This window comes from Artemia sp. Qi Xiang Cuo, chromosome 18 (genome assembly GCF_049724085.1).
Source record: "Artemia sp. Qi Xiang Cuo chromosome 18, ASM4972408v1, whole genome shotgun sequence".
NCBI classification, from domain to species: Eukaryota; Metazoa; Arthropoda; class Branchiopoda; order Anostraca; family Artemiidae; genus Artemia; species Artemia sp. Qi Xiang Cuo.
In genome coordinates, this window is record NC_142811.1 from 26,486,641 (window position 1) to 26,512,040 (window position 25,400).

Below are 25,400 nucleotides of genomic sequence, written 5' to 3' on the forward strand. Positions count from 1 at the left end.
TATCTGCGAAAAATAGACACTGGAGAGCTTATTTATCAGCTGGGGATGATGAATCTTGGCGTGCTTACAAGAGGATGAGAAATAGGGTTACGATGATCCTGCGGTCACACAATTAGTCAGTGGAATCGTCGATAATTAGTTGCACGCAAAGTTGTTCCAAAGGGTATTGGAAGTATGTGAATAGGGGCGAAAAAGAGCAGTCACCATCGTCCACGGTCTTCAATGACCCAGTCACTGGTGAAACTGTTGATGATGATAAAAGAAAAGCAGCTATTTTTAACAAAACCTTTTCATCTGTTTTCGTTAATCCTGCTACCCATAAGATATCTAATTTATCACTGGCACCAGAAACTTCTGTATTACAGAATGAGTCAAAGTGTGATGACTCTGATATAACACTTGAGCTTGTTCCAAAAATTATCCGCGAACTCTCTGTTGATAAAGCCCCTGATATAGATGGTGTCTCAAATGTTATTATGCGAGAACTGGCTTCTTCTTTAGTGGCTCCACTCGCATTGCTTTTTAATCTTTGTTTGGAATCTGGTAAGTGCCCTACTGCGGGGAAAAATGCAGTCATAAAACCATTTCATAGGGATGGACCAAGGTCAGATTTTACGAATTATCGCCCTATCTCGAACACGTCGATTTTTTCGAGAATTATGGAAAAAGTAATTGTGTATCAGATCCAAAATTATTTTGAAAAAAATAAATTGTGGAGCACGGCACAGCACGGTTTTCGAAGAAGTATATTGTGTAACACGCAGTTAACGGAAGTAATCAATGATTTTCAAAAGATGGCTAATTCAGGCCTAAAGTTTGATTGTATTTATATTGATTTTTGCAAGGCATTTCACAAGGTTTCAATATCTTTGCTGGTGGAAAAATTTCAAAAGTATGGGATTGGATGTAGAAGTATGGGACTTGGATTACGGATTACCTAACTAATCGGTCACAGAAAGTGAAGGTTGGTGATGGCGAGGCACTAACTGAAGGGTGTGGAGTTCTAAGTGGGGTCCCTCAGGGTAGCTGCCTGGGACCAGTTTTATTCTGTTTATTTATAAATGATTTACTGCAGGTAATTTGACACAGCACCATATAAAGCACCATGCAGACGATGTAAAGCTATACAGAGCTGTTACCTCCCTGGTTGATGTGACACTTATACAGGGAGATTTGGAAGCATTGTTCAAATGGTGTAATTTAAATTCTATGTTTGTTAACCAGAAGAAATGTCATGTAATGCATTACTTTGTGAAAGATGTGGCATTCTGGTACTTCATTGGTGACGTGTCGGTGTGCCCTGTTAACTCTATTAGGGATCTTGGTATTATTTTTGATGATCAGCTGAGGTTTGACGAGCAAGCATCAGCTGTTTTCACATAAAGCAAACTGTGGTTTGCTTTGCGTCAAAAGAGCTTTCAGAAGGTTTAACCTGAGAAGTTTTACCACATTGTATAAGAGAATGGTGCACCCTGCTGTTGAATACTGCTCATCTGTGTTGTATCCAACTAGAAAATCTGATGCACAGCTGATTGAAAAAGTGCAAAGACAAGCATCCAAACTTGTCCCCTATTTGAAATACCTACCTTATGAGCGGAGATTGAGTAGCCTGAGCTCACCATCTCTGCAATGCAGAAGGGACAGAATGGACCTTGTCAACACTTTCTTCATTGTAAAGGGTATTGACCATGTGTCTTGGGAAGATTTCTTTGAGTTTGGTCATTATCCATCTACATGGCAGAACTCTTTAAAATTGTACCAGCCAAGGGTATCAAGGAAAGTTGGACAGAGTTCCTTTGCAAATCGTTCAGTAAAATCATGGAACATGTTGCCCAACCAAGTAGTTCTGGTGAATGATGTTACAGCTTTCAAAACAGCATTAGTTGAGACCTCTTTTTATGAAAGGCAGTACCTAGGACTGTGAAGTGTATATTTGTTGTAGGGTATCATCGTTTTTGTTCTATTGTTTTATTAGGAAGTTTATAGTTTTTGTTGTTTATAAGTGTTGCTCATGGTATGTAATTTGTGCTATATGAGACAAGCCTATGGCTTATTCCATTTCTGATTAATAAATAAAAAAAAATTAAAATAATTATACATTGTACCCACATCAATCTTTACTATAAAAATGTCAAGCCTTCCAATCACTTTTGACAATTAAAAAGGGCACAAGCCACTCCAATTTCCAATCAAATGAGCCCATTTCGAAGTTTCTACAACAACTCCTTTGATACAAAGTGCTCTGGTCTAAGAAAAAAAAAAAAACATTGAGCCAACATTGTTCTTTAATTAGGCAGCACAATTGTGCTGCCTATGATAAAAGTATTCATGGTCTAGTTTTAGTTCTTTAAGGCCTGATGGCACTTTGCCAAATCAAGCCAATTTCTTTTTTACTTTGTGTTTATGTGAATCAGGTCTTTATTGCAGTTCCTATTGGATATAAATCAGGTCCTATTGCATATTCATGTGAATCAGGTCCTAATACAGTACATATCTGATACAGTCTTTTCTTTGGAGGTGGTTGATTTTACCTAAAGCCCCTATTAACCATTACACACAAGCTTAAGCACTTACCTATTGGCTACTGTAATTGCTGCAACTCTTCTTGGCTGAGTGATAGCTATCATTCCATTCTTACAAAAATCATATTTGTGAAGAAATTGGGGTATTTGGGTTGTTTTTCCACTCCCTGTTTCTCCAATTACTATTGTTACAGCATTTTTCATTATCTCATTTACTAACTTTGTTTGTACAGGGTAGACAGGAAGTGACTCCTTTTGTCTTTTAACCTCTATTGGAACTGGCTTTACATTAGATATTAAATTCTTGTCATCTGGAGCCATTGCAGTAACCTAAAGTGAATATAGAATAAGAAAACTGTCAATGGATACAAAATTGGACAAGAAATACAAGGTGTGACTATAAAATAAGCAGACTGATGCATCCAAAAAAAAACTACAAATTTGCCAAAGAACAACCACAAGCTGTGTAGCCTGAAGGAGCAACATGCTCTTTTGCATGTTGCTCCTCCTGTGTCTGTAAGCAAATTATTCTGGCTATGACCTTTGTTTTTATAAGAGCTGGTGATTTTCTTTTGCCAGAAAAATGATAAATTAAATTTGCCCAATTTTCGAAAAAGGGGAGAAACACCCCCTTAAAGTAATAAAATCTTAATAAAAATCAAACCATCAGATTCAGCAAATTAAAGAACCCTATTGTACAGGTTTCAAGCTCCCATCTATAAAAATGTGCAGAATAAATGATCACACCAGAATAAAAGATCATGGATGCATGTTTCTCAGAGAGAAATACTTAGCACACAGATTGAGTAAGAAGTGTTTTGCAATTGTTGGGCCAAATCTCATAGAAACAATGATTTTAGTTTGATCATTATTTTTATTTTTTTTCTTCCAATTTTTTCCTTTTTTTTAAATTCACATAAATTTACTGAAATAAAAGTGCATTGTCAGTTTAATAGACATATGCTGATATTTATTCCCTAAAATCTTAATTAAATTTTGATTTCTTAAAGTTATAAAAGTGAAAACATTTAAAAGAATTTTTTTCAGTAAAGTACAAATTACATTATGGCTTTTTAAAAACTTATTTTGTGGAAAAGGTGTTTTTAATTAATTTCTGTTTGTTTATATTGACATAGTCTTTTTTCGGGGAAAAAGACTGAGCCTCTTCTAAAGTTACACAACCATCCCTTCCATAAAAACCTTAAATACCCCCTGGGCATAACTTACAACCCTTGCCCCTAAACTCTGGGGTTTTGTTTCAACCCCAGTGTCTGATTACCAATCCAGTGAGTCTGCTCCAAAGTGACCATGCTTTTTAAAAAAAACCTTATATGTCCCCAGGGCATAACTTACAACCCTTGCCCTGAGGGCTGGGAGGATTTGTTATCCCCAAAGACACAATTTCAAAACCTTTCAAATACATTTAACAAAATGGCTATCTCAAAATTTTGATTGGAAGTGTTTGGGAAATCATGGGCATGGGGGAATTTGCCCACTGATCCCTTTCAAATAATAAAAAAGGCACTAGTCCTCTCAATTTCCAATTGAATAAGCCCTTTTTGAAGCTTCTACAACAAAACTTTCTACAGAACCTTATAAGCCCCAAGGGCATAACTTACAACCCTTGTCCTGAGGGTTATGGGGGAGGGTTATCATCCTCAAAGACATCCAGACCTTTCAACTAAGTTGAACAAAATGGTCATGTCAAAACCTTGATCAGAAATTTTTTGGGAAATGATGGGCATGGGGGGGGATTCCCCCTCCAATTACTTTCAACTATTAAAAAAGGCAATAGCCCTCTCATTTTCCAATCAAATGAGCCCTTTTTGAAGTTTTTACAACAATGCTTTATATAAAAACCTTATATGCCCCAGGGCATAATTTACAACCTTAGCCCTGAGGGCTGTGGGGGTTTTTCATACTCAAAAACTAATTTCCAGACCCTTCACTATGTTCAACAAGATGGATATATCAAAATTTTGATTGGAATTGTTTGGGGAAATGATGGGCATGGGGGGGGGGCATTTGACCTCTGATCACTTTTGACTATTAATAAGGGTACTAACTAAACCTCTCAATTCCCAATTGAATGAGTTTCTATAACAAAACCTTCTTTGCCCTGGGGGCTGTGGGGGTTTATCATCCTCTAATTTTGATAAGAAGGAGGCAACCAAGTCACCAGGAAAGAATAATATTAAATTCTGTGATAAATTTCTCAACTAATACATTTTGAGAATTCTCCCTATGGAGTCAATAAAAGATCAAGGTAAAGGGGGGTAGAAGTGGATTTGAGGTTCCTGCATTACCTCAGGTCAGTATGAGGTAGGATTTTTTCCTTTAGACAATCTGCAAGGAATCCTTCATATGGTTTGAGAATATGAGAGTAAAAGAAATAGGACAAATATCTTCAAAGCCACTCTTTCTTTTCAAACAGGTTTTGAAACCCTGTTTCCACATTTGTGGAAATTGACCAGACTTGATAATCTTGTTGAAAACAACAAATAAGAGCAAGTTATTGAAAGGAAGGAAGCTATTGAAAAGGAATTTAAGCAAGGAAGTTATTGAAATCACTAATAAGAGAAAATATGATATCCAAAGGGCAAAAAGTTCCTTTTCTTCATTTCCTGATTCTTCTTTCAATTTTGAATGGAGGAACAGATGGAAAAGAAGCAAAATTGCCAAATTCTTTAGGTTTTGATATTATTTATTGATAAGACAATGCTGGGAGACTTTAGGCAAAGCAAACAAGGAATCTGTTAAGGTTATTTGCAGTAACTTCAGGGGGTTCAGGTGGGTTGAGGCTAAGCTGGTCCAGACTCTTGTCACACAACTTTTTAGCTTTGAAATATGGATTTTCTCATGTATTAGTAAACAATTCTTCAACCTTATTTTGTAGAAGGGTCTATTTTTGTAGCAGGTTTATGAGTTTCCTTTTAATTTTTTTTTAATTTATTAGCTTCACCCTGTTTACCATTTCTGAAAAGACTCAATTTGTTTCTAATTAGTGTATTCATGGGTTGATTAATGAAGGGCTTATAACTGGAGATCTTTTTAAATCTTTTTTTCTGGGAAAGAAATTAGATATTTATTGTTCAGCTTTTTGTGGAAAATAGCAATTTTCTGTCAAAATCATGTAAATTGTAAATATCAGACTGATCTTCAGTGTTCTGCCACATACCAAAAGAAAGAAGGCCAGAATTTTGGAGAGGGTGGAAAAGCCATGTGTTATTGAGAAAGTATCATAGCTTAGGTCCATTTGATATCTTTGTTATGTAAAGCCCATTCTGTTTTGTGCCCCTCTTTTTTGCTTGCATTGATTGATTCTCAAGAAAAAAAATTATTTTCAGTCCATTTTGAAAACAAGTATTTAGAAATTATTTATTATTTTCCAGTTGAAATTAAAGATTGTTAGGTTATTTGGGTAGAATTTTAAGCCATATCAATGGGTTTTTCCTAAATTTAGGAAATGTATTTGTAGATCTTGGAATCATCATAAATTGGGATTCAGCAAAGTTTTGAATCTGAAAACAGTTTTCTTGTACTTCATTTAAGCAGAAGATCTGTTTTGCATGGCTACTTTCATAACACAAAGATTTTCAAAGGACATGAAAGGTCACTACCCTACCCTTTAGAGGTACACAGAGCAGAGTTGGGCACTTCAAAATACTTTCCTGGGGCATAGCCTACTTCAGTTTGTAGACCAACCCTGAAAGTTTCATCTTCCTAACCTTTACCCCTTTCCAAGAGAGCAAAAAGTAGCTAAACTAGAATTTTACAATTTCTTTTTAATAGGTCTAGGACTGAAAGCAGATCACTACTAGCCTACCAAATATATAGTGGCATAATTTTGTCAAAATCCTGGGGGGGGGGGGGCAAAGTTGGAGCCAACTTTCTCAGATCAAGTAAAAATGACACTAAAAACTGAAAATAAGCCATTTAGTACCATAAAGGTACTTGTTAATACTATAAGGGTAAATGTAAACTAAAAAAACTGATCTGTTTCTGTTGATGCTTAAATTATGTAGGTTTATCTTAGTTTCAACAAGATTTTAGAAGAAACTACATTTAGCTGGGGGCCAAACTGGGTCTGGGAGGCAAACCAAGGTCTGGGAGAACCAGTTGGGTAAATATATACCAAATCATATTATTGAGTTAGGAGTAAAGTGAATACACCATTTTATGCCTTTTTTTATGCTGATTACAAATATAATAATAATTTATTTTAGAAATGAATTTTATCCCCCCCCCCCCCTATATATGTCAATTAAGGGTATATATTTATAAATTAGGGGGGGGGCTGTAAAGTTTAAACTTACCTCCCATTTACATAAGAAACAAAATTTGCCCCCACCCTCCTAATGCCAAAATGGTAAAAATTTAGAATTGTGGCACCTGATAAGGAGACATGTTAAGAAAACAATTATTACTTTGAAATATGTATAATGATCCTAGTTCTTATATTATCCAAGGGAAGAACCTTTATCATCAAGTCTTTCCTCTAAAAATCTTTCTTTTTCCAGCTTAAGAGAAAAAGTTTCCTAAAACCACCACGTTGAGATTCAATGCTTAAGTCTTTTGAAATTGCTGCCAAATAAGTTGTTTTATAGATAGCGTTCATGCTGGTCTTTTTAATACTTTTTTTTCCATGAGCAGTGGTGCAAGGCAAAAATCAAAATATGAATGCTAAAGACCAGCATGAATGCTATCTATAAAACAATTTATTTGGCGGCAATTTCGAAAGACTTAGGCATTGAATCTCAATGTGGTGGTTTAGGAAACTTTTTCTTTTAAGCTGGAAAAAGAAGAATTTTTAGAGTAAAGACTTGATGATAAAGGTTCTCCCCTTGGATAATATGTTAACTAGGATCATTATACATATTTTAAAGTAAGAATTGTTTTCTTAACATGTCTCCTTATGGGGTGCCACAATTCTAAATTTTTACCAAAATATATACCCTGAATTGGCATATATAGGGGGGGGGGGCTAAAATTCATTTCCAATAGAAATGATGGTAAATATCTACCAAATCATATTATTGAGTTAGGAATAAAGTGAATACAATATTTGATGCCTTTTTTTATGCTGATTACAAATTTAATAATCATTTCTATTGGAAATGAATTTCAGCCCCCCCCCCCTATATAGCCTACTTGCCAATTCAGGATATATATTTCTACATGAGGGGGTAAATATCTACCAAATCATATTATTGAGTTAGGAATAAAGTGAATTCACCATTTGTGCCTTTTTTTATGCTGATTACATATATAATAAGCATTTCTATTGGAAGTGAATTTCAGCCCCCCCCCCCTATATATACCAAACCTAACCCTGAATTGGTATATATAAGGGGGGGGGGGGCTGAAATTCATTTCTGATAGAAATGCTTATGGTAAATATCTACCAAATCATATTATTGAGTTAGGACTAAAGTGAATACACCATTTGATGCCTTTTTTATACTGATTAGAAATATAATAAGCATTTCTATTGTATATGAATTTCAGCCCCCCCCCCCCCTATATATGCCAATTCAGGGTTAGGTTGGGTTAGGTATATATAGGGGGGGGGGGCTGAAATTCATTTCCGATAGAAATGCTTATTATATTTGTAATCAGCATAAAAAGGCATTGAATGGTGTATTCATTTTATTCCTAACTCAATAATATGATTTGGTAGATATTTACCATGCTTATTATATTCATAATCAGCATAAAGAAAAAACATCAAACGGTGTATTCACTTTAGGCTAGTCCTAACTCAATAATATGATTTGGTAGATATTTACCCATGCGGGGGGGGGGAAATTTTGTTTCTGATGTAAATGAGAGGTTTAAACTTTACCCCCACCCTCCCTAATGGGTCAATATATACCAAATCATATTATTGAGTTATGACTAAAGTGAATACACCATTTTATTCCTTTTTTTATGCTTATTAAGAATATAATAAGCATTTATTTCGGAAATGGATTTCTGCCCCCCCCCCTATATTTGCCAATTAAGGGGTAGGGTAGGGCTAGCCGCTATAGGGGGGGGGGGAGCTGAAATTCATTTCAAATAGAAATGATTATTAAATTTTTAATAAGCATAAAAAAATGCAAAAAATGGTGTATTCACTTTAGTCCTAACTCAATACTATGATTTTGTATATATTGACCCCCTAATGTAGAAATATATACCCTGAATTGGCATATATAGGGGGGGGGGGTTAAAATTCATTTCCAATAGAAATGATTATTATATTTGTAATCAGCGTAAAAAAAAGGCATCAAATGGTGTATTCACTTTATTCCTAACTCAATAGCCTAATATGACTTGGTAGGCCTATATATTTAGGCCTACCAAAATGATTATTATATTTGTAATCAGCATAAAAAAAGGTATCAAATGGTGTATTCACTTTATTCCTAACTCAATAATATGATTTGGTATATATTTACCAGCAGTTGACCCCCCTCCCTGCTACATAGCAACTTATGCCCCAGCAAATAGGCCTAGGCCTATATCATGTGTGCTAAGATTTAGTAGGGGGAGGGTAAAGTAATGTGAAAGAATTTTAGGAATGAAACAAGTAAATGCTTTTGTAATTTTTTTTTGTAAAGTTATTTTCAGAATTTTACAGTGTTTTCTTTTGAGTTGGCCTAAAACCAGACTAATAGGCCTACCTATTTCACCATTAGCAGGGGGAAACTTTATGGTGCTTCTTTACGTAGAATGGGAATACAATACTAATACCTAAATGATTTATTCCAATGCTAAATCAGACTTACTAAAAAATTACCCCACTTCTTTTTTCTATAGCCTACAACCCGGCTGAGAAATTTTTTTTTCAAAATATTTGCCTATTTTATTGAGTTGCCTGATAAATATAATTACACCACATAGAAAAATAATTTTTCGGCAGAATCCTTGGTAGAAGAGGCAAGAAAAGGAGTCTATAAAAGAATAATCTTTGTAATAAATCTTATGATAATATAAGGAAAGTAAAGGAAGTAAATCAAAGAGATGTTAAATGGAGGCTACGGTTATAAGTGTCATTTGAGGGTGCAAAGGGAAGTGCGGCAGTTGCCCGGCTTGCCCCCCATGAAGATGGAAAATATTATAATTTATTAAATAAAGCCAAAAATTATAACTGGTGAGAAAGTTGATAATGCGGTACCAGTTTAATTTTTTATCAAAATTTAAAATTGGACAAGAAATACATTTCTAAATTATATTTTCTGTTAAATTATCGTTGATGCAGCAAAAATTACGATAACGCCTTTTTTATTTGGAGTTTGACAAGATAAGGTACTTACTTGCAAGGCCGTCATGTACGGGAGCAGGGGGCGCCCGCCCCCTAATGTTTTTGGTCACTCGGTACAAGAAATAATTAGGTAAAATCAATTTTCCCGACGCCGTTAAAATTCTTTGTTCGGTTCAATAAAGACCACGAAAATACTGACATGTCGTCTACTGAAATTTTAAACTTGGTCGGTAAACGCAGCAGTTTTACCGACTCCTGCCGTGATTTTTTGGATGGTGCCACAACTTTTTCCTCTGGTTAAATAAACAGCATTAAAATTGTGACATGATATATGCCGAAATCTAAATCTCCGTTGGTAAATGCAGCGGTTTTACCGACTCGTGGAGTGATTTTACGTATTGTATTCGAATTGGACATTTTGCAAATTATTGACAAAAAACAGTCGGTAAAAATGACCAGCCAGTCGGTAAAATCTCTTGCAGCTATCCTTATGAAAGATATACTACACCAGTTTTTGCATTCAGTTCTTTCAGCTTTTTTGAATACGGAGATTATAACAGAGTCTCGCCAATACGCTAATTTGTAAAGTTGCTGATGGTTTAATAGGCAGAGCGCTAGCGCTGCCTAAGTAAAGAACGATGTGGGCACAATGCAAGGCCGTATGCAGGGGGGGGGGGGTTACCCGGTTTGAGCCCCCCCCCCCCCAATTTTTGACCGAGTCGAAAATAGGTCGAAAATTAGTAAAACCTAGGTAAAAATTAGTAATTAGAAAATTAGTAAAACCTAGATAAGCTTTGTATCGAAGGAGTTGTCGTAAAAACTTCGAAAAGGGCTCATTCGATTGAAAATGGGAGTGGCTAGTGCCCTTTTTTATAGTCGAAAAAGATTGGAGGGCAACTAGCACCCCCACGCCCATCATTCCACCAAACACATCCAATCAAAATTTTGAGATAGCCATTTTGTTCAGCGTAGTTGATTTCCGGATAGAAAATATTTTTTTGAGGAGGACACTCCCCCACAACCCTCAGGGCAAGGGTTTTAAGTTCTGCCCTGGGGGCATATGAGGTTTTTATAGAAGGTATTATCATAGAAACTTCAAAACAGGCTCATTCGATTGGAAATTCGAATGGCCAGTACCCTTTTTAATAGTCGAAAGTGATTGGAGGGCAACTAGCCCCCCCTCCATGCCCATCATTCCCCCAAATACAGCCAATAAAAATTTTGAGTTAATTATTTTGTTCAGCGTAGTTGATTGCCAGATATAAAATATGTTTTTGAGGAGGACACTCCCCCACAACCCGCGGCAAGGGTTTTAAGTTATGCCCTGGGGGCATATGAGGTTTTTATAGAAGGTGTTGTCGTAGAGACTTCAAAACAGGCTCATTCGATTGGAAATTCAAAGGGCTAGTACCCTTTTTAATAGTCTAAAGTGATTGGAGGGCAACTAGCCCCCCCCCACTCCCATCATTCCACCAAACACATCCAATCAAAATTTTTAGATAGCCATTTTGTTAAGCGTAGTTGATTTACAATTATAAAATATATTTTTGAGGAGGACACTCCCCCACAACCCTCAGGACAAGGGTTTTGAGTTATGCCCTGGGGGCATATATGTTTTTTATAGAAGGCGTTGTCGTAGAAACTTCAAAACAAGTTCATTCGATTGGGAATTCAAAGGGCTAGTGCCCTTTTTAAGAGTCAAAAGTGATTGGAGGGCAACTAGCCCCCCCCCCCCGCCCGTAATTCCCCTAAACACATCCAATCAAAATTTTGAGACAGCCATTTTGATCAGCGTAGTTGATTTTCAGATAAAAAATATATTTTTGAGGAGGACACTCCCTCAAAACCCTTAGGGCAAGGGTTTTAAGTTATGCCCTGAGGGCATATAAGGTTTTTATAGAAGGCGTTGTCGTAGAAACTTCAAAACAGGCTCATTCTATTGGAAATTCAAAGCGCTTGTACCCTTCTTAACAGTCGAAAGTGATTGGAGAGCCACTAGCCCCCCCCCCCCACGCCCATCATTCCCCCTAACACATCCAATCAAAATTTTGAGATAGCCATTTTGTTCAGCGTAGTTGATTTCCAGATAGAAAATATATTTTTGAGGAGGACACTCCCCCACAACCCTCAGGGGACGGGTTTTAAGTTATGCCCTGGGGGCATATGAGGTTATGATAGAAGGTGTTATCGTAGAAACTTCAAAACAGGCTCATTCGATTGGAAATTCAAAGGGCCAGTACCCTTTTTAATAGTCAAAAGTGATTGGAGGGCCACTAGCCCCCCCATGCCCATCATTCCCCCAAATACATCGCATCAAAATTTTGAGACAGCCATTTTGATCAGCGTAGTTGATTTTCAGATAAAAAATATATTTTTGAGGAGGACACTCCCTCAAAACCCTTAGGGCAAGGGTTTTAAGTTATGCCCTGAGGGCATATAAGGTTTTTATAGAAGGCGTTGTCGTAGAAACTTCAAAACAGGCTCATTCTATTGGAACTTCAAAGGGCTAGTACCCTTTTTAACAGTCGAAAGTGATTGAAGGGCAACTAGCCCCCCCCCCCCCACGCCCATAATTCCCCAAAACACATACAATAAAAATTTTGAGATAGCCATTTTGTTCAGCGTAGTTGATTTTCAGACAGAAAATATGTTTTTGAGGAGGACACTCCCCCACAACCATCAGGGCAGGGGTTTTAAGTTATGCCCTTGGGGCATATGAGGTTATGATAGAAGGTGTTATCGTAGAAACTTCAAAACAGGCTCATTCGATTGGAAATTCAAAGGGCCAGTACCCTTTTTAATAGTCAAAAGTGATTGGAGGGCCACTAGCCCCCCCATGCCCATCATTCCCCCAAAAACAGCGCATCAAAATTTGGAGATAGCCATTTTGTTCAGCGTAGTTGATTTTCAGATAGAAAATATGTTTTTGAGAAGGACACTCCCCCACAACCCTCAGCGCAAGGGTTTTAAGTTATGCCCTGGGGGCATATGAGGTTATTATAAAAGGTGTTGTCGTAGAAACTTCAAAAAAGGCTCATTCGATTGGAAATTCACAGGGCTAGTGCCATTTTTAATAGTCAAAAGTGATTGGAGGGTAACCAGGCCCCCCCCCCCGCCCATCATTCCCCAAAGCATATCAAATAAAAATTGTGAGATAGCTAATTTGTTCAGCGTAGTTCATTTACACATAGAAAAAATGTTTTTGAGGAGGCCAGTCCACCACAACCCTCAGGGCAAGGGTTTTAAGTTATACCCTGAGGGCATATAAGGTTTTTTTATAGAAGGCGTTGTCGTAGAAACTTCAAAACAGGTTCATTCAATTGGAAATTCAAAGGGCTAGTGCCCTTTTTAATAGTCAAAAGTGATTGGAGGGCAACTAGTCCCCCCTCCGACAACACCCCTCATTCCCCCGAACACATCCAATCAAAATTTCGAGATAGCCATTGTGTTCAGCGTAGGTGTTGTCCACATAGAAAACATATTTTTGAGGAGGACACTCCCCCACAACCATTAGGGCAAGGATTATAAGTTATGCCCTGGGGGCATATAAGGTTTTTATTGAAATCTTTGTCGTAGAAACTTCTAACGCCCCTCCTACGCCCACCATTTTCCCAAACACATCGAATTAAAATTTTGAGATATTCATTTTTTTCAATGTAGTTGAAAGTCCTGGAAATTTTGTCTTTTAGGATGATAACCCCTCAGAGGCCTCAGTGCAAGGGTTGTAAGCTATGCCCTGGGGGCATATAAAGTTTTTATTTAAAGTGTTATTGTAGAAACTTCAAAAGGGCTCAATCAATTGGAAATTGAAGTGGCTAGTGCCCTTTTTAATAGTCGAAAGTGATTAAAGGGCAACTATCCCCCCCCCCCGCCCATAATTCCCCCAAGCACATCCAATCAAAATTTTGAGATAGCCATTTTGTCCAGCGTAGTTGATTTCCAGATTTAAAATATATTTTTGAGGAGGACACTCCCCAAAAACCCTCAGGGCAAAGGTTTTAAGTTATGCCCTGGGGGCATATAAGGTTTTTATAGAAGGCGTTGTCATAGAAACTTTAAAAAAGACTCATTTGATTGGAAATTCAAAGGGCTAGTGCCCTTTTTAATAGTCGAAAGTGATTGGAGGGCTACTACCCCCCCCCCCACGCCCAACATTTCCCGAAACACATCCAATCAAAATTTTGAGATAGCCATTTTGTTCAGCGTAGTTGATTTCCAGATAGAAATTATATTCTTGAGTACAGTCCCGCACATTCTTTAGGGCAAGGGTTGTAAGTTATGCCATGGGGGCATATAAGATTTTTTATAGAAGACGTTGTCATAGAAACTTTAAAAAAGGCTCATTTGATTGGAAATTCAAAGGGCTAGTACCCTTTTTAACAGTCGAAAGTGATTAGAGGGCAACTAACCCGCCTCTCGCGCCCACTTTTTCCCCAAATACATCTAATCAAAACTTTGAGATATCCATTTTATTCAACGTAGTTTCAAGTTCTTGAAATTAGGTCTTGGAGGATGGCAACCCCCCCTCCCCCACAGCCCTCAGGGCAAGGGTTGTAAATTATGCCCTGGGGGCGTATAATGTTTTTATTGAAAGCGCGGAAACTTCAAAAGGGCTCATTCAATTGGATATTGAAACTGCTAATGCCTTTTTTAACAGTTGAAAGTGATTGGAGAGCGACTAACGCCCCTCTCACGCCCACCATTTTCCCAAACACATCCAATTAATATTTTGAGAGAGTCATTTTGTTCCACGCAGTTCAAAGTTCAGGAAATTATACCTCTGAACAGGACACTCCCCCCACAGTCTTCAGGGCAAGGGTTATAAGTCATGCCATGGGGGCATATATGTTGTTAAAAATTGCTGAAAATTTGTCTCCTGCAAACAAATAGCAGGCCAAAGCATAGTCTTAAAAAACGAAAAGATTTAAAGTATTATTTTCTTTTTCCCTGAAAAGACTATGTCAATATAAAACGAACAGAAATTAGTTGAAAAAACTTTTTCCAGAAAATAAGTTTTTCAAAGAAAAGTAAAGAACTCCATTAAACAAAAAATGAGCAAAAATAAAAATCAAATAATCTGCCAAGCGTGAAACTACCACAAATCAGGCCTATGCCTTCCTAAGGCCAGAACAAAATTTGGACTTTACTGACAAAATACAAATGAATGTGCATTGTCAGTTTAATATACATATACTGATATTTTGTAATCAAAATGTTAAAATTATTTGACTTATCGAAGTTATAAAAGTAAAAATATTTATAATTTTTCAGTAAAGTGCAAATTTTGTTCTGGCTTTGGGAAGGCATAGGGGTTTTGCGCCCAACTTTTGTTAATTTCTGCTTGTTTTGAGTTTGACTCGGTTATTTATTGTAATTTCTGTTTGTTTTGGGTTTCATTTATTTATCGATGCTGATTTGTGGATGTTCCACGCTTGCTAGATCATTTGATTTTATTTTTGCTGTTTTTTTTGTTTAATTGAGTTCTTTACTTTTCTTTGAAAAACCTATTTTCTGGAAAAAGTTTTTTAATTAATCTTAGGAAAAAAGTTAGGAGCGCAGCAAGGAATGTTAGTGAAAAGGCTTTAGGTTTAATAAAGGAGAGAAGGGGCTTGCATAAGAATTATCTGAGTGATAGATAATATGAAAACAAAATTCATGTAAAGAAAGTCGATAAAGTTTTAAAATATGAACTAAGGAGGTATGAAGCGGAGGCCATGGACAAAATTGTTAAGGTTCTTGAAAAATGCAGCCAGACGCATAATAGTAAAACATTGTACTGGTATATTGATAAACTATGAGGGAGTAGCCAATCTGAACTTGTCCCACTTAAAGATAGGAACAGGGTCACAATTTGTGTTAAAAAAAAGAATTAAAGAGAGATGGACAGCACATTTTGAGAATGTGCTAAGTCGAGATAGAGTTGCAGGAAAAGATACAGAGGAAAATAAAAAAAGTTTACGATACCTTAGATGTGAAGGAAGATTTGTCTTGTGTGGAAGTCTTAGCGACAGTACTAAAAGGATTAAGAAAAACAATAAGGCTCCAGGTATTGAAAGTGTGGTAAATGAGTTTCTTAAGTTAGCTCTGAGGTTAGAAATAAGTTACTGAAGATTATGAATATTATTTCTGAAAAACGGGAAGTTCCTAACGATTTTAGGAAAACTTTAACTAAACCACTGTATAAGAAAGGTGATAAGAGTGATTTTGCTATTTATCAAGGCATTAGCCTGGTCTCTGTAGGTAGCAACTCGCTTAGTAATATGATATTTTTTAGACTGAGATATGCTAAAGACAAAGTTATAAGAGAAGAACATTGTGGTTTTAGAAAGGGTAGAGGATGTGTCGACCATATTTTCAACCTTAGGTTAATCATTGAGAAATGCCTGAGTTATTAAACACCTTTGGTCCTCAGTTCTATTGATTAGAAGCAAGTGTTCTATTCTGTTGATAGAAGACCTTTAGCGAAGGTCTTATCCTTGTATGGTATACCAGACAAATACATTAAAGTTATTAGTGTTATGTACGAGAATAACACTGCTGCGGTTAAAGGAAATGAGGGTAGCAGCTGGTTTCGTATTAAATCAGGAGTTAAGCTAGGTTGTGTTCTATCCCCTTTTATATGGATCCTTTTAATGGAATTCGTCTTAAGAAGCACAAGAAAGGCAATGGGAGAACACGGAATTAAATAGGGAAGAAACACTTTCCTGGACTTAGATTATGCTGATGATTTAAGCATCCTAGATGAAAGTGTGAGTAAAATGAATGAAGTTTTAGAGGTTTTGCGAGTTGAGGGTGCTAGAATAGGTTTAAAAAGTAATGTTAAGAAGACTAAGTTGCTAAGGCCAGGAATAAGTGAAGATAAAAAGGTGAAGTTGGGTAACGAAAAGATTGATGAGGTGGACAGCTTTAATTACCTTCGTAGCATTATTAGTAAAGACAGTGGTGACAGTGCTCAAATATGACTCTGAAGCATGGGCGGTCTGGAAAACGGATGAAGGTTTGTTAGACGTTTTCCAGAGAAATTGCTTAAGGATTGTTCAGGGTATCCGGAAGACTGACCATATTTCAATCAGTAGGCTGTACGAAAAGTGTGGTTCAATCCCGATTTCTAGGGATAAAATAAGAGGAAGGTTGAGACGGCTAGGGCACGTTCTGTGGATTAAGGATGAAAGATTGTCAAAGATTATCCTTTTCGGTCGACCGTCTAGGGCTAAACTGCAAACAGATTGTCCAAGGTTGGGGTGGGTGGATGTCATAAAGAAAGATTTAAGGGAAATGAGAACTTCCTGAGGGGGCATAAAGAAAGAGGCTTTGAATACATTAGGATGGAGGAGGAGTGTGCGTAGCTGTGTTGGCCTGCAGTGATTTATATCTAACTCCAAGACCACTATGTTTCTGCAATTCATTTACCATGCTATCAGCACTTGAGACATTTTGTTTTAATCCTTTTAGCTCTGTCACAAATTCCTCCATGCAGAATAAACTTTCCTTTACTTCAAAATTGCAACAAAAGTTTTCATTCTTTTCTATATCTTTTCATGTAACTTGATCAAGGTTTCAGACATTCTGAAAATGTTCTACCCATATCTCATTACCACTTGCCTTATCACTAATTAAGACCCTTTCCCATCTTTAGCTGGGACGAGTCCAGATTGACTATTCTCTTTCAATTTTATACTTACCACTATGCCAAAGAGTTTTCAACAATATTTCTTATCCTCTTAACTTTCTCCCTTTCTCCCATCTGCTACTTTACAAATTATGTTCCTAAAATTATTCCGGTCATCTTCTACACTGTCAGATTTTAGACCCATCCAGAAGTATACCAACATCATAACTTCCCGGAAGGTACTTACATTTCCTAAATTTCAGCTTTAGATTAACTCTGGACATTGCAAGATAGTGTAGTAACTACTTTCAGTTGTAACTAGTTTTTTAAGCAGTAATTTAACTAATCCAGTAGCTAACTATCAAGATACCCTAGTATCTTGTACCAGCCCTGCCGGTGTTAAATTTACAGTAACATAATAAATAAGGTTGGCCGTCCTGCCATCATGTGACCACAAAATTAACTAATGGGCCATTTTATGACCATACTGTATTGGCTATTCTATAATTTGAAGTAGGATATAGCTATTGTTATTTTCTTTCCCCCACCAAATTTACCACCTACTTTTATTCAATGAATATAGGATATCACCTATCTTTATTTCTGCCAGCCTAGCGATTAAAGTCCCAAAACAGAAACACTAAATCTCTGCTTCGTATCCTGTCATTTGCTTCCTGTATAACAAAGTAAAATTCATCTGAGTCACTATCTACATGAGTCAGTTCTGCAGGAGAATATACTACTATGACTGACACCTTAAACATTTTAGTAGTAGAATGAAAAACTAGGATTCTATTAACCCTTCCCCAGCCTAAGCAAGATTTAGGAGCTTCCTTTTTCATCATGAGCCCTACTCCCTGCCTGTGCATTTCGTCCTTCCTGCCAGAGTAAGTAAATTCTATATCACCTAATTTCATTTTTCCTAACCCTTGGATATGATTTTCTGAAGCTCATGAAAAGCCTAGTTCAAAACGTCTGAATTAATCTGTCAAAACGTCAATACGATACTTGTTTTTTAACTTTGTAACGTGCCAAGTTGCAAGTTTCATATTACTTCTATTATTGAAAATTGTATAGCCTCAAGAAAAGTAATGGGTCCCACCATTGTAGGTCAGGGAGTAATAAATCTTCTCAGGTCTCCAAGAAGCACCTAAGCTAGCTTAGAACTGGACAAACTGAAGTCTCATGGACACCCGGTTGAACGGAGGCTTTTTGCCATTCGAGGACCGTCTTGGTCACTGCATTGTTTTCCACTCATGTCGAGGCTCCTCTATCAACAACAGTTGACGTCATGCACAAGCAATCTCAAGCACATAACTCTGACCCATTATATAGAATAGAATAGAATTTCTTTGCGCTAAGGCCATGGCAAAAATATAAACAAAGAACAATTACAAAGAAATTGCACATAACCTAACATAATCCTACAGAAATCTACTTCTATGATTCATCGCGAGACGAAGGAATCGTGCCAAGCTTCTGATACCCATAAAACACTCATTCGCACACACATTCACCAACCACTCAAAATCATAAACCCCCCTACCAAACACTTCCAGTCTCCAACCACTCAACTCCTCACATTCACACATCAAGTGATACACGCTCTCATCTAAACCTCCACACATAGGACTAAAATAAGAACCAGCCTTTAACTTTCCCTCCCGATAAACTTTCTTCTTTGGCCCAGTGGCAAACTAGTGGCAAAACATTGTAGGTATATTCATACCTACAATTATTATACTACAATATAGAGGCAGGTTATAATAGATAACTTAATTAGGAAGCAATTTTTCACCACCCAAAAAAAACGCACCAAAACAAACAAAACCTAGAGGAGTTATCCATTAACGATTATTCAGTCAAATGTCGTTTAGGTTTTTAGTCAATAGTTTTCTCAAGGGGCTCTACTATTTAAGGTCACTCTGCATTGCCATTTGCGGTCAAAAAAGGCGTATCTCAGGAACAGATTATGGTATAAAGTTGGAACTTTTCCTCAAAAGAAAAATGAGGATGGTTTGTCCTTGAGCCACGAATTCGCTGTGCACGACACCGAGGTTTTCAAAAAGAAAAATTGAGCATGATTTTCAGCTTGGGCATTACCTTTCTCGCCTTCTTTGGGTGCCAAGGTTCCCCGGCTTGTGGATAGAGGAGCCGCATCTAGTGCACATAGGGCACTATGTGTTCTATGCACTTGGAGCAATCTATCGAAATCTAATGGCAACTGAAGCACCTATAGGGCACAAACACAAAATCCTGCACAGAAAGTCTCCCACATCCAATTACGATAGATAAATTAAGAAGTGATCCATGTTCGCCGTAGACAGTTTTGAACGTTTAGGAAGAGCCACACTGACAAACTTTGCAGAATTTAGGAATTAACTAATTCTATTTATCTTCGTCTGGAGAGTTTAGAACATTTTTAACCACCACTATGAGTAGGAGTGATTTTACTTTTTAGACGATGTTGGATTTCATTTTTTAGACATTCTTAGCAATTCGATCAGCAGCAGCTTTTTGGAACACAACGGGCTTCCATTCTTTTTTTTATACCGTAGCTCAGTTATTTCACTGGTGGATTCCTTACACACAGTGTTAAAGAAGGATTTTCAATCAACTTAATTTTAAGCGTCCGTAGGGCAGCTTATGGGCACATCTAGTGCACATTTTGAATTTGTTAAGGTTAGTAAAGCGAAAATTTTTTAATGTATTTGGTTTTCAGTAAAGTGTATATTACGTTCTGGACTTAAGAAAGCATGGGGAGGGGGCGCCAGCCCTACTTACATTAATTTCTGCTCGTTTTAAGTTTGACTGTTATTTATTGTCATTTCTGTTCGTTTGGGGTTTCATTTATTTATTGATGGTGATTTGTGATAGGTTTACAATTTCACTTTATTTCTGCTCATTTTTGGTCTAAGGTAGCTCTTTACTATTCTTTGAAAAACTTATTTTGTGGAAAAGTTTTTTTTTTGATGAATGTCTGATATTTTTTATTGACATATTTTTTTTCATTGGTAAAGAAAATAATATTTTTTTTTCGCTTTTTTTTTAAGAATCCATATCTTATCTTACTATTTATATGCTGGATAAAGTTTTTCAACAATTTTTAGTAATAAACGCCCTTGCCTATGCTATTTTGACAACCTGGATATACTTTCGCTCTTTTGATTTATTTCAATTGTAAGAGCAGAAGTAGTACTACTAGTAGACCTTAAAGTTTCAATTTAATACCTTCAGTAGTTCTTGAGATATTGCAGAGATATCTCATGGACAACCAGCATACACATAGTGCCTTTTGATTTAGTTATAAAGCAACTTAAACTTTCCTTGAAAGTTTCTACTTTATACTTTTTATGCTCCTAAGATATTCCGCCTGGATTTCTTGACAACCTGGATGTACTTAATTCATTTTGATTTAGTTCTAGCACCAGTAGTAGTAGCAGTAGTAGTAGTAGGACAAAAGTGGTAGTAGTATTGGGAGCCCTTGGAGTTTCCACTGATTACACTAAGTTGTTGACGGGATATTGCTTATACATCTCTTTGATAACCAATATATACATAGTGGGTTTTTATTTAGTTCACCACCACCCTCACCGTTTTCTTAAAGTTTAACTAATATCTTTAGCATTAGCAATAGTAGTACACATAGTAGCAGAAGTAACAGTAGGGGAAGCAGGAGTAGTATTAGTGAAAGCAGGAGTAGTATTAGTGATAGCAGTAATAGTAAAAGTAGTAAGGAGTAATAGTATTCACATTGTGCCTTTTTAGTCTAGTTCGCCGTTCCCTCCTCATGCCCTGATAATTTTGATTAAATACTTTATGCCGTTTCTGGGATACTGCTGATACATCCTGTTGATACTGCATCCACACAATATGTTTTGATTCAGCCCAACATCCGTCTTAAAACTCCCTGAAAGTTAATACACTTAGCCTTAGTAATAGTAATAGACGTATTAAGATTAGTGTGCTCGTTTGTAGCACATTTTGGTTGGTTCAGCATTCCGCTCAATATTCACTGAAGGTTTTAACTTAATACTCTAAGCTGTTCCTGAATATAGCTGTTATGGCCTGCCTCCATATAGCATGTTTCAATTTACTCCACTATCCTTTTCGGCATTCCCTGAAAGTTTTATCGTAATACCCTTAACTTTAGTAGTACTAGTAGTAGTTGTCACAGTAGTAGTTGTAAGTAGTAGAAACTGTAGTAGCAATTGTAGTAGCAGTAATAGTAGCCGTGGTAGTAGTAGGACCAGTCATTGTAGAATGTATTTCCTAATTGCCTAGTTCAATATCACAGTAGTAGTTGTAAGTAGTAGTAACCGTAATAGCGATTGTAGTAGTGGTGATATTAGCAGTGGTAGGACGAAGTAAGATTCCCTGAAAGTTTCAACTGAATACTCTAAACAATTCATGGGATATTGCTGATATGCCGTTTTGATAACCTGTATGTATAGAAAGTGTTTTGATTCAGTAATACATCCTCCTAAATATTTCCTAGAAGTTTCACGCTCCTACTCTTAGCCTCAGTAATAGTAGTTGTAGTAATAGCGGTAATAGTAGCAGAAGTAGCGGCAGTAGTAGTAGAAGCAGCATATACAGAGTCCCTTTTAATTAGTTCAACGTCCCTCTCAAGACGCCCTAAAAGTTTCAATTTAATTTATAAGCTATTCATGAGAAAGTGTGCATACATTCTTTGGGTAACCTGAATGCACATAGTGTGTTTTGATTTAGTTCAACACCCCACTAAATATTCCCTGAAAGTTTCACCTTAATACTCTTAAGCTCAGTAGAAGTATTAGTTGCACCAGTCGTAATAGTAGCAATAGTGGTAACACGGACATAGTGCCTTTTGGTTAGTTCAACGTTCCCCTCAAATGCCCCTGGTCAGTTGTATATCACCCTTATCATTCCTTTAATGTTCAATTTAATAGCCTCTTGAGTTTCCATGCCTATAACATTCTCTGACATATTAACCTAAATGCTCTTGATCTTTTGAAAGATTGGATGTTTTTGAAGACAAAAGAGATTGGGAGGGCGGTTGCTTTCCCTCGAATCACTTTTGACTCTAAAAGAGGACACTAGAATAGTCAATTTCCAATGCAAGGAGCTCCTTCAGAAGTTTCTACGATAACCGCTTCTATACAAAGTTACTTGGTGAAAAAAAATACGTTGTGCTCTTATAGCTCTTTATTTAGGGCTAGTAAACCCCTCTGTTAAAATAAAAATTTACGAATAAGCAATAAAACGCAAATTATTTCAAAAGCTGGAAATGCAAAACAGCAGAAAATTTTTAGTTCTTCTTTGGTCAGTCTTGAAAATGCCTTCTTTATTTACAAATATATGTGATAACTTATTAACTGAAGAACTTTTCTTTTGCTATCTTGGAAATTGAGATGGCTAGGGCACATTCTGCTGATGAAGGATGATAGATTGCCCAAGATCAGCCAAACAAAAACAGATCCTTAAATGTCATTAAGAAAGATTTTAGAGAAATTGGAACTTTTTGAGGGGGGGGGGGGGGGTTAAAGGGGAAGGATTTGAATAGGAGAAGGAGTGTGCAAGGGTGTGTTGGCCTCAGGTGGCCTGCTACACCATTTGATGCCTTTTTTATGCTGATTACAAATATAATAATCACTTCTATTAGAAATGAATTTCAGCCCCCCTATATATACCACACCCAACCTAACCTAACCCTGAATTGGTATATAGGGGGGGGGCTGAAATTCATTTCCAATATGAATGATTATTTTATTTGTAATCAGCATAAAAAAAGGCATCAAATGGTGTATTAACTTTTGTCCTAACTCAATAATGTGATTTGGTAGAACTTTACCCAGAGTTGTTAGTAGTAGTTGAGTTTGGTAAAGGAAACTTTCATGAATAGATCCAGACCATAGGCAACCTAGGTCATGTCCACTGAAGGTGTTTCAAGCTTCTTTATCCATTCCTTCCTTACTTCTAAGGCTGAGAAAATAATGTAGATGGCAGACACCTTCTCCCCCCCCCCTCATCCTACAAAGAGTTTTGGTGAACTTATACATACTTTATTATAGCCCTGTCTATATAGAGTTTCTGTATTGGTAAATATAGAACAGTTCATATAAATGACCTACAAACAAAGTGAACATACCTCTTGATAGCCTACCATTTTTCATGCTCCTTCTGAATATAATTAATTAAAAAAAACTTTCTGAAAAATAAGTTTTTCAAAGAAAAGTTAAGGCCATTTTAAACTTAAGCTCAGCAGATACAAATACCTTTTAAAATTAAACTCAAAACAACCAGAAATTACTATTAAAGAATAAATGAAACCCAAAACAAACAGAAATTAAATAAGCAATCATAGCAAAACCATACAACAAGTAATAATATAAATGAATAAATAGATCTTAAAGCAAGTAATGCTTAGATTGAATATGAAAATGAAGCTTAAAACAAAAAAAAAATTTTCCTATTGAAGTATAAACAAGACTTAAAACAAACAGAAATTAAATAAACAATCAATGCAAACAAGCATACAATAGATATTAATGTAAATTAATAAATAAATCTTAAAACAAGTGAAATTTAAATTTAATATGCAAATCAAGCTTGAAACAAAAATCAGCACAAACAAGAGTTTGGGTATGACCTCCTTCTCTCACTGTAAAAGTCTAAAACCTACTGCGTCATTGGCGCTTTACTGAAAACCAATTTTATGACAAATATTTCCTTTTGTACTTAATATTGAAAATAAACATTAAAACTATAGTAACATTTTGAACTGATGAGCTTTCAGCAATTTATATCATTATACATCAAATATTCAGTTTAATTTATTAGCTCTTTTTAAAGTTGTTAATGACGAATATAGTTTCCCTACAAACAAGTGTTTGGATACTGCCTCCTTTCCTAACTGTGAATAAAAACCAAAAGCCTACTGTGTCATTGGTGCTTAACTCAAAACAGATTATATTTTTGCAATCAAAGATGAACGAAAACTAATTAAAAAAAAAACTTTCCAAAAATAAGTTTTTCAAAGAAAAGTAAAGGCCATTTTAAACTTAAGCTCAGCAGATACAAATACCTTTCAAAATTCAAACTCAAAACAACCAGAATTTACTATTAAAGAATAAATGAAACCCAAAACAAACAGAAATTAAATATCAATCATAGCAAAAAACATACAACAAGTAATAATATAAATTAATAAATAGATCTTAAAGCAAGTAATGCTTATATTGAATATGAAAATCAAGCTTAAAAAAAAAAAAAATATTTTGCTATTGAAGTATAAATGAAACTTAAAACAAACAGAAATTGAATAAACAATAAATGCAAACAAGAGTACAATAGATATTAATGTAAGTTAATAAGTAAATCTTAAAACGAGTGAAACTTAAATTAAATATGCAAATCAAGCTTAAAACAAACAAAAATCACCACAAACAAGAGTTTGGGTATGACCTCCTTCTCTCACTGTAAAAGTCTAAAACCTACTGCATCATTGGCGCTTTACTGAAAACTAATTTTATGACAAATATTTTCTTTTGTACTTAATATTGAAAATAAACATTAAAATTATAGTAACATTTTAAACTGATGAGCTTTCAGCAATTTATATCATTATACATCAAATATTCAGTTTAATTTATTAGCTCTTTTTAAAGTTGTTAATGATGAATATAGTTTCCCTACAAACAAGTGTTCGGATACTGTATCCTTTCCTAACTATAAATAAAAATGAAAAGCCTACTGCCTCATTGGTGCTTAACTGAAAAATGATTATATTACAAATATTTTCTTTTCCAGTTCTTACAGCATTGAAAATAAAAATAAAATTACAGTGAAATAAATTCTTGAACTGATGGATCTTTCAACAATTAATATATTATGATGATATTAATTAATATTCAACAATTAATATTCAATTTGATGTTGTTTATACTTTTCAAGACACATAGCCTATAGTTTTCAGTAAAGCGCCAATGATGCAGTAGGTTTTAGACTTTTACAGTGAGAGAAGGAGGTCATACCCAAA

General features: G+C 35.9%; 2 protein-coding genes across 4 annotated transcripts in view; one reads left to right on the forward strand and one right to left on the reverse strand.

The window, feature by feature from the left end:
• The window catches only part of ath (ATP-dependent RNA helicase DHX33), a 33,841-nt gene extending 23,988 nt beyond the window's left edge, over positions 1-9,853 (reverse strand). The window contains exons 1-2 of one of the 3 annotated variants that reach the window (XM_089103976.1): positions 9,824-9,853; positions 2,575-2,852 (exon numbers count right to left, since the gene is read on the reverse strand). In XM_089103976.1, the coding sequence (XP_088960102.1) occupies positions 2,575-2,852; positions 9,824-9,838 (293 nt within the window). In that variant the 5' untranslated portion in view covers positions 9,839-9,853. Of the gene's footprint in view, positions 1-2,574; positions 2,853-6,949; positions 7,051-9,295; positions 9,345-9,823 lie in introns of those variants that run through there. The other 2 variants (XM_089103977.1, XM_089103978.1) reach the window with 2 other exon arrangements.
• Positions 9,854-22,627: 12,774 nt separating this feature from the next.
• Positions 22,628-25,400, forward strand: part of Mccc1 (Methylcrotonoyl-CoA carboxylase 1) — an 87,699-nt gene continuing 84,926 nt past the window's right edge. The window contains exon 1 of the mRNA XM_089104474.1: positions 22,628-22,684. Coding sequence (XP_088960600.1) covers positions 22,650-22,684 — 35 coding nt within the window. The 5' untranslated portion in view covers positions 22,628-22,649. The remainder of the gene's footprint in view (positions 22,685-25,400) is intronic.